The sequence below is a fragment of the Oncorhynchus mykiss genome, chromosome 23 (genome assembly GCF_057628025.1).
Source record: "Oncorhynchus mykiss isolate SJ-2025 chromosome 23, ASM5762802v1, whole genome shotgun sequence".
Classification (NCBI taxonomy): Eukaryota; Metazoa; Chordata; class Actinopteri; order Salmoniformes; family Salmonidae; genus Oncorhynchus; species Oncorhynchus mykiss.
The window spans coordinates 48290269-48304329 of NC_143044.1; the positions used below are offsets into that span (position 1 = coordinate 48290269).

General features: G+C 43.9%; 1 protein-coding gene across 15 annotated transcripts in view; it reads right to left on the reverse strand.

Annotated features, from left to right (window-relative positions):
* Positions 1-11184, reverse strand: part of LOC110503010 (F-box only protein 11) — a 48163-nt gene extending 36979 nt beyond the window's left edge. For 7 of the 15 annotated variants that reach the window (XR_016491160.1, XR_005039276.2, XM_036960873.2 and 4 more), the window contains exon 1: positions 6650-11184. Coding sequence is in view for 5 of the 15 variants with exons in the window: in XM_036960873.2 (XP_036816768.1) it covers positions 6650-6737 (88 nt within the window). In the remaining 10 variants the exon portion in view is untranslated. Of the gene's footprint in view, positions 1-5570 lie in introns of all 15 variants that reach the window. The other 8 variants (XR_016491162.1, XR_016491163.1, XR_016491161.1 and 5 more) reach the window with 5 other exon arrangements.
* Between the last annotated feature and the right edge of the window lie 2877 nt (positions 11185-14061).

Below are 14061 nucleotides of genomic sequence, written 5' to 3' on the forward strand. Positions count from 1 at the left end.
CCTTCCGTGGCCTCCAACCGCTCTTAAACGCTAGTAAAACCAAATACATGCCTTTCAACCGTTCGCTGCCTGCATCCGCACGCCCGACCTAGCATCACCACCCTGGATGGTTTCGACCTAGAATATGTGGGCATCTATAAGTACCTAGGTGTCTGGCTAGACTGTAAACTCTCCTTCCAGACTCATATCAAACATCTCCAATCCAAAATCAAATCTAGAGTCGGCTTTCTATTCCGCAACAAAGCCTCCTTCACTCACGCCGCCAAACTTACCCTAGTAAAACTGACTATCCTACCGATCCTCGACTTTGGCGATGTCATCTACAAAATAGCTTCCAATACTCTACTCAGCAAACTGGATGCAGTTTATCACAGTGCCATCCGTTTTGTTACTAAAGCACCTTATACCACCCACCACTGCGACCTGTATGCTCTAGTCGGCTGGCCCTCGCTACATATTCGTCGCCAGACCCACTGGCTCCAGGTCATCTACAAGTCCATGCTAGGTAAAGCTCCGCCTTATCTCAGTTCACTGGTCACGATGGCAACACCCACCCGTAGCACGCGCTCCAGCAGGTGTATCTCACTGATCATCCCTAAAGCCAACACCTCATTTGGCCGCCTTTCGTTCCAGTTCTCTGCTGCCTGTGACTGGAACAAATTGCAAAAATCGCTGAAGTTGGAGACTTTTATCTCCCTCACCAACTTCAAACATTTGCTATCTGAGCAGCTAACCGATCGCTGCAGCTGTACATAGTCTATCGGTAAATAGCCCACCCAATTTGACCTACCTCATCCCCATATTGTTTATATTTATTTACTTTTCTGCTCTTTTGCACACCAATATCTCTACCTGTACATGACCATCTGATCATTTATCACTCCAGTGTTAATCTGCAAAATTGTAATTATTCGCCTACCTCCTCATGCCTTTTGCACACAATGTATATAGACTCTCTTTTTTTTCTACTGTGTTATTGACTTGTTAATTGTTTACTCCATGTGTAACTCTGTGTTGTCTGTTCACACTGCTATGCTTTATCTTGGCCAGGTCGCAGTTGCAAATGAGAACTTGTTCTCAACTAGCCTACCTGGTTAAATATAGGTGAAATAAATTTTAAAAAATTAAAAAATGTTCTCAATCCCAATATGCTAGTTAATTTTGCTGTTATGCACATAGCAACATTGGAAAAGGTGCCAATTCTACACCGCACTGAAGATTACGTTTCAGAACCGTGGACAGCGAATGTGGGGGAAAGCCCATGTTATAAAATTATTTATTTATTAGCGTTGCACCATCATTATTATATAATATAACTATATAAAATGTCAGTGTCACATGTATTAGAGTGATGGACTGTGCCATCCCTGTGGCCTCCGCAATGGATTAGACCACTGAGTAAGGCGCGAATCAGCTGGGTGTCTTGTGCACCGTGACAAAATTACAACTGCTCAACTAAAAAAATCTTGGTCGACTAACAGCCTATCGACCAAACAATCTACCAGTCGACTAAATGGGGTCAGCCCTACAAAGGACACGTAGTGTGTTGGGTTGTGCTCCACCTTCATTATAGCATCAACAATGTATCATTACTGGGGAACAAACCAAGACTAGAGATGGGATCCTGGGGGTGGTGGGGAGTAGCCAGAATAAAGACCTCGATAGGAAGAAGCTGGGTTCACTTACTAAAAAGACAGCCAGGGTCAAGCTGCATTGTTCCTGTCATGGTTCCTGTGCCCCACTAGTTAATCATCCAACAGATCAATGGAAATTGGCAACAGAGGCACATTTATGATTTTGCCAACATCAGCTAAATTACATTTCAGGTCTTTAGGGTACAAAAGTAAAGGAAGATCTAATACAATACCAGATACATGGATTGTAAACAGTTTAAGAGGTGGTAGTAACAAAAACAAAACAGTGTTTCAGGCCGATGAATGCAAATGTCTATATGTAGGCCTGTAATCTGTAAATGTAGCCTAGGGCTAATCTCTATTCCAGTGTATGCCCTTCCACATCTGAAGTAGACCGAGCCCAGTTCACAAATGCCAGTCGCAAACATTCTTATTGAACTTCATATGCTTCCCTAAGACTGCATTTAGACAGCAGCCAAATTCAGATCTTTATTTCATTAATTGTTTTTTCAGTTTTGAAAAAGATCTGATGTGAAAAGATCTGAGGTGAGTTTAACAAGGCTTCTGTTTGCAGTCAACATTTTGCCAGAGTAACAATTTCAGTTGAACGATTTGAATACACATTCCAAAACGTTAGTGAAACATCACTGCATCACTACAAAACTACTTTTTGTAAGGATTACTGACTTTTTAGCGACAATATTCAAACTGAAAATGATTTGGCAATTCCTACTAAATTGAATTCCTACAATTGAAAGTCTACATGGCCACTTAATTATTTTTAGCGGCAGTTTAGACCCAAAGCAGACACTTCCATTCGCCACATACTACCTTCTCAGACTGTTCGCAAACGTTTTCAGACTGTCGCGGCTAAAACAAAACAAATGGAATTTGTACGCTAATGTTTGTCAAAGTTCACTAACTATTTCCCCTGTTGAACGGATCTCTGATGTGATTGGTCAAAAGACCAATTAGTGGGAAAATATTAGAATCGTCAGCCTGTCTAAACGCAGCATAACTAATTAGGATAAAATATTTTCTAACAATTGGAGGTATATTTTTTACCAATCAGAGCAGCTTTTTAGCTAATAATTGCAATAACATATCTGTAGATTGTGGTTACTACATGCTGTGGCCACTGCTATTGAGGCTACTAGCGCTGTCTCTGCTCCACACTCCAGCACAATAAGTGGCGGTAATACATCAACGAAGGATGCTAACAGCCCCCCCCCCCCGAACAACAAAATAACCACAGGAGAAGGCTGCTAGGTAGTGGCCTTTGTCCCCGCCGACATGTACTGCTTTCCGGCAGTTCTGTTAACAGTACGGTAAGTAGCTAACTAGCAGGGAAACGGGTACACTGTCATTCGCCTCCCGAGCACTGCTTTCCCGCAGCTCTTAACTTTATGGCGCGCAAAGTAGCTAGCTAGTGTAGCCAACTCAACTACCCTTACCGTAACATTAAATTAACTGGGAAAGCACTGCTCGGCAGGCGTTGGCGAAGGACACTGTGTCGGTGTCCTGGCTAGTAGTCGTTAATGGCAGTGTCCGCAGCATTTTTATTTTTTTTTTTATTTTTTTATTTCACCTTTATTTAACCAGGTAGGCTAGTTGAGAACAAGTTCTCATTTGCAACTGCGACCTGGCCAAGATAAGGCATAGCAGTGTGAACAGACAACACAGAGTTACACATGGAGTAAACAATTAACAAGACAATAACACAGTAGAAAAAAAGGGGAGTCTATATATACATTGTGTGCAAAAGGCATGAGGTAGGCAAATAATTACAATTATGCAGATTAACACTGGAGTGATAAATGATCAGATGGTTATGTACAGGTAGAGATATTGGTGTGCAAAAGAGCAGAAAAATAAAAATAAATAAATAAAAACAGTATGGGGATGAGGTAGGTGAAAATGGGTGGGCTATTTACCAATAGACTATGTACAGCTGCAGCGATCGGTTAGCTGCTCAGATAGCAGATGTTTGAAGTTGGTGAGGGAGATAAAAGTCTCCAACTTCAGCGATTTTTGCAATTCGTTCCAGTCACAGGCAGCAGAGAACTGGAACGAAAGGCGGCCAAATGAGGTGTTGGCTTTAGGGATGATCAGTGAGATACACCTGCTGGAGCGCGTGCTACGGATGGGTGTTGCCATCGTAACCAGTGAACTGAGATAAGGCGGAGCTTTACCTAGCATGGACTTGTAGATGACCTGGAGCCAGTGGGTCTGGCGACGAATATGTAGCGAGGGCCAGCCGACTAGAGCATACAAGTCGCAGTGGTGGGTGGTATAAGGTGCTTTAGTGACAAAACGGATGGCACTGTGATAAACTGCATCCAGTTTGCTGAGTAGAGTGTTGGAAGCAATTTTGTAGATGACGTCGCCGAAGTCGAGGATCGGTAGGATAGTCAGTTTTACTAGGGTAAGTTTGGCGGCGTGAGTGAAGGAGGCTTTGTTGCGGAATAGAAAGCCGACTCTTGATTTGATTTTCGATTGGAGATGTTTGATATGGGTCTGGAAGGAGAGTTTAGAGTCTAGCCAGACACCTAGGTACTTATAGATGTCCACATATTCAAGGTCGGAACCATCCAGGGTGGTGATGCTGGTCAGGCGTGCGGGTGCAGGCAGCGAACGGTTGAAAAGCATGCATTTGGTTTTACTAGCGTTTAAGAGCAGTTGGAGGCCACGGAAGGAGTGCTGTATGGCATTGAAGCTCGTTTGGAGGTTAGATAGCACAGTGTCCAAGGACGGGCCGGAAGTATATAGAATGGTGTCGTCTGCGTAGAGGTGGATCAGGGAATCGCCCGCAGCATGAGAAACATCATTGATATATACAGAGAAAAGAGTCGGCCCGAGAATTGAACCCTGTGGCACCCCCATAGAGACTGCCAGAGGACCGGACAGCATGCCCTCCGATTTGACACACTGAACTCTGTCTGCAAAGTAATTGGTGAACCAGGCAAGGCAGTCATCCGAAAAGCCGAGGCTACTGAGTCTGCCGATAAGAATACGGTGATTGACAGAGTCGAAAGCCTTGGCAAGGTCTATGAAGACGGCTGCACAGTACTGTCTTTTATCGATGGCGGTTATGATATCGTTTAGTACCTTGAGCGTGGCTGAGGTACACCCGTGACCGGCTCGGAAACCAGATTGCACAGCGGAGAAGGTACGGTGGGATTCAAGATGGTCAGTGACCTGTTTGTTGACTTGGCTTTCGAAGACCTTAGATAGGCAGGGCAGGATGGATATAGGTCTGTAACAGTTTGGGTCCAGGGTGTCGCCCCCTTTGAAGAGGGGGATGACTGCGGCAGCTTTCCAATCCTTGGGGATCTCAGACGATATGAAAGAGAGGTTGAACAGGCTGGTAATAGGGGTTGCGACAATGGCGGCGGATAGTTTCAGGAATAGAGGGTCCAGCATGTAGTTAATGTGGTAGTGGGTGTGGTATGGAGTAAGGGTCTGCAGATGGATGTAGACTAATTCATAATTGCCCAAAATATCAGAATTGGGCTGCCTGTGTAAACGCAGCCAATATAGCCTAGTTAGCAAAAGTTACATGCACCTCTGCAATTCAAAGAGGCCTCAGATCACCATTTGAACAGCTGCCTTGACTATGTTGAAGCTGCCTCAGCTAACGTTACTACTAGTGCTGGCTGTCACTTATCCAACAAGTTAGTTAGCTAGTCACGTTCATTTATAGTTATTACAATAACGTAGCTGGCAAATTGACTGTAGTAAACCTAGTTTTATCAAGACAGCTGAATCACCTAACGTTAGCACTCACAAAAAGCTCTGCTGACGTGATGGTCGGTCCCTTCAGGTATTATTTCCCTGCATTTAGAAAGTCATCTTTGTATAAACATCAGTTGGCAACGTACCGGTAGTGAGCCTATTTTTGGAGATTATCGCACATGGAACATAAACATTGTTTACCTTTGAAATGTTATCTTTCGAAAAATTGCCTGGTTACCACATTGCTAACCCACTGTGCGCTTCGGGACACAACGCCAATGGGTGTCCGACCGTCAGATGTCCATCCCAACACAGCCAGACATTGATAGTGATTTACGGTGGTGAGACGCCGCACATAGACAAAATGGATAAGCTGGCTAGCAAATTTAGATGCGTCAAGCTAATTTAGCTAACTGTCTAATTTAGCTTATGCGAGAGTAACGTTAACTGTAACTAAAACGTGATTTATTCAGCTACTATGTAGTTAATTGAACTATCCATGCTGAATATAGTAACCAATATTATTCTCTACAATTTGTGACGTGACTAGATAGCCACCTAAACAATTACCTAACTGCTTTAGCTAATGTTAATATTAGCTAGCCAACACAAACAACTCGTCTCCAGACCAAACGCAACTTTGGTTAAGTTAATAACAAGTGAAGGCGTAATTAGAAGAAAGTCAAATGTGCCGCCAATGTGCTAATTTAACAACAATTGTAAGTAAATGTGCACTTTGATACTTTCCTAAGAGCTATTCAAACAAAGGCGTAGTTCCTGGCTAGTTGTCTACAGATAACGTCATCATGGGTTGCCAATTTGCTTGTTACGTTAGCGTACTAGCCAGCTGGCTAACTTTACATGCTAATAAACACTAGCGAGACTACCAAGAAATAGAAAAAAAAAATACCTCATGACAAACTCGTAGGCTAACCATTATTAGACGTGTATTATTATAGTCGTTGGTGCGTTTGAGCAATCTAGCTAGTTAGCTGGCATTCTTCTACGACCTGTAGTCTAGTCAAGATCAGCAAGGATTCGCTTAGGTCTAGGAACAAACCAAGCCAAACAAAGCGCGGCCTAAGAGATTGTCGACAGAACAAGAAGCCTCGGCGTTTCCTACAGTCTCCACCAAAAGGGAAAGACCTTTTCAACCCATTTTTTAAAAAGCCACAGCTATATTCAAACGTTTAATTTGGGTCAACAAGTAACCGAACCAACGTATTTCTGAAATGGTTTAAAATGCGCCCAGTTAGCTTAGGTGACGTTACGTGCATTACCTCTTTCCTGGTTGTTCCTTTCCGGCTGTACCGGGCGCGGCCTCGACACTCGCCTGGGTCTTCTGCTGGTTGCTCTGACGGAGTTCATTTGCGGTGTTTAGACTAAAATAAATCAAACCCTTCTCTGTAGTTGGAACGACGTCTAAGCACGCAATCTAAAATGTTTTTTTCTTAAACATTGCGCAATAAGTCACCCCTTTCCTGCGGCTCGAGAAAAATATATATTTTTGCGTTGCCCCTGCAACCCTTGCTCAGCTCCGTATCACTGTTGCAGGAGGAGCCATTAGCACACAGCGACCGTCCGACAACAAGAACATCACATGGGAAGACTATCCACCAATAGCACATCGAAGTAGGCCGTTTTTTTCTGCCACTGCAAATAGGAATGTGTGTCTGTAATGTCTGAATTTGACTGACTGAGACTGAAACAAGAAAGGCTATTATGGACTCAATTTACCTTCTGAACTATTGCTATTATTAGCCTACTGTAGCCTAATAATCACGATTACCTGTGTGTTAGTACTGGTCTGGAACCAAACCCTGCACACCCCGTGGGTCTCCTGTACAGACCAGTCTACTGAATCATAAAAGCCTGTGTTCTGTGCAGGGGGGCTAGTAGCCCACAATAGGACTGAAGAACAAAGGCCTATATGGTTAATGAAGCCCAAGCCATGGTCTATAGGATTATATATGATTAATGAATACCAAGCCATGGTCAATATGGTTAATGAATCCCAAGCCATGGTCTATAGGATTATATATGATTAATGAATCCACAAGCCATGGTATATAGGCCTATATTTGGTTAATGAAGCCCAAGCCATGGGCTATAGGCCTATATATATATATATATTTATTTATTTTTACCTTTTATTTAACCAGGTAGGCCAGTTGAGAAAAAGTTCTCATTTACAACTGCGACCTGGCCAAGATAAAGCAAAGCATTGCGACAAAAAACAACACACAGTTAAACATGGGATAAACAAACGTACAGTCAAGAACAATAGAAAAATCTATATAGAGTGTGCGCAAATGGAGTAAGGAGGTAAGGCAATAAATAGGCCATAGTAGTGAAGTAATTACAATTTAGCAAATTAACACTGAAGTGATAGATGTGCAAGTAGAAATACTGGTGTGCAAAAAAAGTAAATAAAAACTATTTGGGGATGAGGTAGGTAGTTGGATGGGCTATTTACAGATAGGCTGTGTACAGCTGCAGCGATTGGTGAGCTGCTCAGATAGCTGATGCTTAAAGTTAGTGATGGAGATATAAGTCTCCAATTTAAGAGATTTTTGCAATTCGTTCCAGTCATTGGCAGCAGAGAACTGGAAGGAAAGGCGGCCAAAGGACATGTTGGCTTTGGGGATGACCAGTGAGATATACCTGCTGGAGCGCTTGCTACGGGTGCGTGTTATGGTGACCAGTGAGCTGAGATAAGGCGGAGCTTTACCTAACAAAGACTTATAGATGACCTGGAGCCAGTGGGTCTGGTGACGAGGTCATACAGGTCGCAGTGGTGGGTGGTATATGAGGCTTTGCTGACAAAAACGTATGGCACTATGATAGACTGCATCCAGTTTGCTGAGTAGAGTGTTGGAGGCTATTTTGTAAATGACATTGCCGAAGTCGAGGATAGTCAGTTTTACGAGGATATGTTTGGCAGTGTGAGTGAAGGAGGCTTTGTTGCAAAATAGGAAGCCGATTCTAGATTTAATTTTGGATTGGAGATGCTTGATATGAGTCTGGAAGGAGAGTTTACAGTCTAGCCAGACACCTAGGTATTTGTAGTTGTCCACATATTCTAAGTCAGAACTGTCCAGAGTAGTGATGCTCGTCGGGAGGGCGGGTGCGGGCAGCAATCGGTTGAAAAGCATGCACTTAGTTTTACTTGCATTTAAGAGCAGTTGGAGGCCACAGAAGGAGAGTTGTATGGCATTGAAGCTTGCCTGGAGGGTTGTTAACACAGTGTCCAAAGAAGGGCCAGATGTATACAGAATGGTGTCGTCTGCGCAGAGGTGGATCAAGGAATCACCCGCAGCAAGAGCGACATCATTGATATATACAGAGAAAAGAGTCGGTCTGAGAATTGAACCCTGTGGTGCCCCCATAGAGACTGCCAGAGGTCCAGACAACAGGCCCTCAGCTTTGACACACTGAACTCTTATCTGAAAAGTAGTTAGTGAACCAGGTGAGGCAGTCATTAGAGAAACGAAGGCTTTTGAGTCTGCCAATAAGAATACAATGATTGACAGAGTCGAAAGCTTTGGCCAGGTCGATGAAGACGGCTGCACAGTACTGTCTTTTATCGATGGCGGCTAGGATATCATTTAGCACCTTGAGTGTGGCTGAGGTGCACCCGTGACCAGCTCGGAAACCGGATTGCACAGCGGGGAAGGTACGGTGGGATTCGAAATGGTCAGTGATTTGTTTATTAACTTGGCTTTCGAAGACTTTGGAAAGGCAGGGCAGGATGGATATAGGTCTGTAACAGTTTGGGTCTAGAGTGTCACCCCCTTTGAAGAGGGAGATGTCCGCGGAAGCTTTCCAATTTTTAGGAATCTTAGACGATACGAAAGAGTGGTTGAACAGACTAGTAACAGGGGTCCCAACAAGGGCAGAAGATAATTTTAGAACGAGAGGGTCCAGATTGTCAAGCCCAGCTGATTTGTACGGGTCCAGGTTTTGCAGCTCTTTCAGGACATCTGCTATCTGGATCTGGCTATATGTGTAACGGATGTGAAACGCCAGCTTAGTTAGCAGTGGTGCTCGCTAAATAGTGTTTCAATCGGTGACGTCACTTGCTCTGAGACCTTGAAGTAGTGGTTCCCCTTGCTCTGCAAGGGCCGCGGCTTTTGTGGAGCGATGGGTAACGATGCTTCGAGGGTGACTGTTGTTGATGTGTGCAGAGGGTCCCTGGTTCACGCCCGGGTATGGGCAAGGGGACGGTCTAAAGTTATACTGTTACATATGGTTAATGAAGCCCAAGCCATGGGCTATAGGCCTACAGTGGCGCAAAAAATATTTAGTCAGCCACCAATTGTGCAAGTTCTCCCACTTAAAAAGATGAGAGAGGCCTGTAATTTTCATCATCGGTACACTTCAACTATGACAGACAAAATGAGAAAAAAAATCCAGAAAATCACATTGTAGGATTTTTAATGAATTTATTTGCCCGGGCGGTGTGTTTGGGATCATTGTCATGCTGAAAGACCCAGCCACATTTCATCTTCAATGCCCTTGCTGATGGAAGGAGGTTTTCACTCAAAATCTCACGATACATGGCCCCATTCATTCTTTCCTTTACACGGATCAGTCGTCCTGGTCCCTTTGCAGAAAAACAGCCCCAAAGCATGATGTTTCCACCCCCATGCTTCACAGTAGGTATGGTGTTCTTTGGATGCAACTCAGCATTCTTTGTCCTCCAAACACGACGAGTTGAGTTTTTACCAAAAAGTTATATTTTGGTTTTATCTGACCATATGACATTCTCCCAATCTTCTTCTGGATCATCCAAATGCTCTCTAGCAAACTTCAGACGGGCCTGGACATGTACTGGCTTAAGCAGGGGGACACGTCTGACACTGCAGGATTTGAGTCCCTGGCGGCGTAATGTGTTACTGATGGTAGGCTTTGTTACTTTGGTCCCAGCTCTCTGCAGGTCATTCACAAGTCCCCCTGTGTGGTTCTGGGATTTTTGCTCACCGTTCTTGTGATCATTTTGACCCCACGGGGTGAGATTTTGCGTGGAGCCCCAGATCGAGGGAGATTATCAGTGGTCTTGTATGTCTTCCATTTCCTAATAATTGCTCCCACAGTTGATTTCTTCAAACCAAGCTGCTTACCTATTGCAGATTCACTCTTCCCAGCCTGGTGCAGGTCTACAATTTTGTTTCTGGTGTCCTTTGACAGCTCTTTGGTCTTGGCCATAGTGGAGTTTGGAGTGTGGTTGTGGACAGGTGTGTTTTATACTGATAACAAGTTCAAACAGGTGCCATTAATACAGGTAATGAGTGGAGGACAGAGGAGCCTCTTAAAGAAGAAGTTACAGGTCTGTGAGAGCCAGAAATATTGCTTGTTTGTAGGTGACCAAATACTTATTTTCTTATTTGCAAATTAATTCATTAAAAATCCTACAATGTGATTTTCTGGATTTTTTTTCTCATTTTGTCTGTCATAGTTGAAGTGTACCTATGATGAAAATTACAGGCCTCATCTTTTTAAGTGGGAGAACTTGCACAATTGGTGGCTGACTAAATACTTTTTTGCCCCACTGTGTATGGTTAATGCCTATAGGGACAAGGTCAGAGACTTGGCAGTGGTGCCAGGATAACTATGACAAAGGAGATTATTGTGGACTACAGAAAAAGGAGGACCGAGCACGCCCCCACTCTCATAGGCAGGGCTGTAGTGGAGCAGGTTGAGCGCTTCAAGTTCCTTGGTGTCCACATCACCAACAAACTATAATGGTCCACACACACCAAAGCAGTTGTGAAGAGGACACGACAACGCCTATTGCCCCTCAGGAGACTCAATAGATTTGGTATGGGTCCTCAGATCCTCAAAGAGTTCTACAGCTGCAACATCAAGAACATCCTGACTGGTTGCATCACCGCCTGGTATGGCAACTGCTTGGACTCGACCGCAAGGCAGTACAGAGGGTAGTGCGTATGGCCTAGTAAGTCACTGGGGCCAAGCTTCCTGCCATCCAGGACCTCTATACCAGGCAGTGTCAGAGGAAGGCCCAAAAAAATACCAAGGACTCCAGCCACCCTAGTGATAGACTGTTCTCTGCTACCGCACGGCAAGTGGTACCGGAGTGCCAAGGCAAGGTCAAAAAGGCTTAACAGCTTCTACCCCCAAGCCATAAGACTCTTGAACAGTTAATCAAATAGCTACCTGGACTATTTGCATTGTTCCCACCCACCCCATTTTTACACTGCTGCTACACTCTGTTTATTATCTATGCATAGTCACTTTACCTCTACCTACATGTACATATTACCTCAATTACCTTGACTAACCGGTGCCCCCGCACATTGACTCTGTACCGGAACCCCCTGTATATAGCCTCGCTACTGTTATTTTATTGTTGCTCATTAATTATTAGTTATATTTATTTCATTTTTTTTTCTTAACTGCATTGTTGCTTAAGGGCTTGTAAGTAAGCATTTCACTGTAAGGTCTACCTACACCTGTTGAATTTGGGGCATGCAACAAAGATTGGATTTGATTTGAAGCCCAAGCCATGCGCTATAGGCCTACTCCATTTCAAAGTAGATCTAGGTAATTTGTCAATTCATCTGATATTGGGGAAATATATTTGGTCAATGTGGTTTCTTTGTGTTGTCTGAAGTAGAAGATGGCATAGGTTTATTATTACAGTCTTCCTGACATATCTGACACAACCGATTGCCTGCTGTAGGATAGACAGGATGACCCTTTTCTTTCCCCCGACACACATAATTGTGTACAGGGTTCGGATTACAGGGAAGCTAGAGGGGGCATCAAAACAGGCCCACCATGAGAATTGAAATATCAATACGGCCCCCCTCAAAGATATTGACATCTGGCACCCATAAGACACGTTGGGTACCCCAAGAGTCACTGTGATTCGAACCATGAGTTGATCTGCTAATGCCAGTCAAATAATCCTACAGACAGCAGTACTCCTGTACATGGCCTTTATCACAGCTCCGCTGTCTATGTAAATCGGTGTAATAAAAACATACTTCTTTATCAATCACAAGTGCAAACTTATCAGCAGAGGTCCCCTCCTTTGTGTTCAGCTGTCATGATGCTGAGTTCCTGACTGACAGCTGTATAGAGCCCATGTTGTGAGGTTGGTGGCAAACTGATTGTGTATTCACTCAAAAGACACTCTGTGTTACAAATGACACCCTATTCCCTATTTAGTGTACTACTTTTGAACAGGGCCCGAAGGTCATTTGGGACACAAGTCACTTGGCAATTATCAGGCAAAAATACTGACAGTCAGATGGTGAGGTTCAATGCCTTCATGTATGGATCATTGATCTGTGAAATTGCTGAGCAAAGCTCATTCATGATTCATGTCAGTGAAATAGAACGAAGAAGCTTTCATGTATGGGACCTTGGATGGCATCATGGGTAATAGACTACCTCCTCTCAGTCAAATGTCTATCTATTCATGCACTCCAGTCTGGTTAATGTTCACCCACAGATGGACCTATACTCTACTCTGAGGCACCAGGCTCTGCTTTCCTTGAGTCCAGTTGGTGGAAGGATCATTGTGAAGGACTAGTAATATCACGTAGGAAAGGACACCATCTGTTGGGAGTTGGCCTAATAGTGACGTAAACCTCAAACCAGAGATGGAAGAGAAAGCGAGACTTCTCACAAGCAACTATTTTTCTGGTTGAGGGTGGGGGGGTAAGTATACCAGAGCCAGCTGATATTAGGATGTTTTCAGAGGGAAACTGCCGATCTGTGTATGTGGGAGTTCCGTCTCTTGAGTGAGCATGCCAGAGATTATGGAGGAACCGTGAGCTCACGTGGGAAAGCATGCTCACGCAAGAGAGGGAACACACACTTGACCATTTTGTCCAATAGTCAGGGGCACAACTTTCACTGGGGACGGGAGGGACATGCCCCCGACACAGTTTTGTCATTGGAATGTGATACAAAACAAGGCAACGGTAATCTCTGAGTGTTGGGTAGGCTGTTTGGAGTGTATCCAAATGGATGAAAATAATTATTATGTCCCCCCCCACTTCTAAAACCAAGTTGCTCCACTGCCAATAGTAAATTGCTTTTATGAGACAGCTTCATTATCCACCATCTTTGCCTCAAACCAAGGATTGCCCAGGCATGGGGTAAATTGCATTTGAATTCAGAAACTGAAACCAATTCCTCTGATCACAATTGCTTAGGAATGAGCAGAATTTGAAATTCAGTTTACTTCTTATATTGAAATGGAATTGACCCCAACCCTGATGCACTAGTATAGTTGCTGAAAGGAAGAAAAACTATATTGGTGTCTCTTCATCATATCAGATGTCATCTCCAATGAAGAGGGACAGATCAGATGGATGCAAATCTTCTACTGATTCTTTGTTTGTAACTGTTCAGTCATGCTCAGCTGTAGGAAGAGACTACTAACTGTTCCCCTGTCTGTCAGCTCCTTATTTGACAGCATCACCATCAACAGCACTGTCAACAAAATACAGAAGCAGTGAGATTCCCTCTCTGCTCAATCACCCTTACCATCAAATGCACATCACATTATCAACCACCAGTCAGTGGGTATCGCTGCTCTGTGTTTCTTACATCAGCTTCGCTCTGTGCTGTAGTGTAGAACCATGAATGGCTACTGTAAGAGATGGCATCCCATCATTCCTTGCATGTTTCCTGGGGTTGTGTGTGATCTCTCACA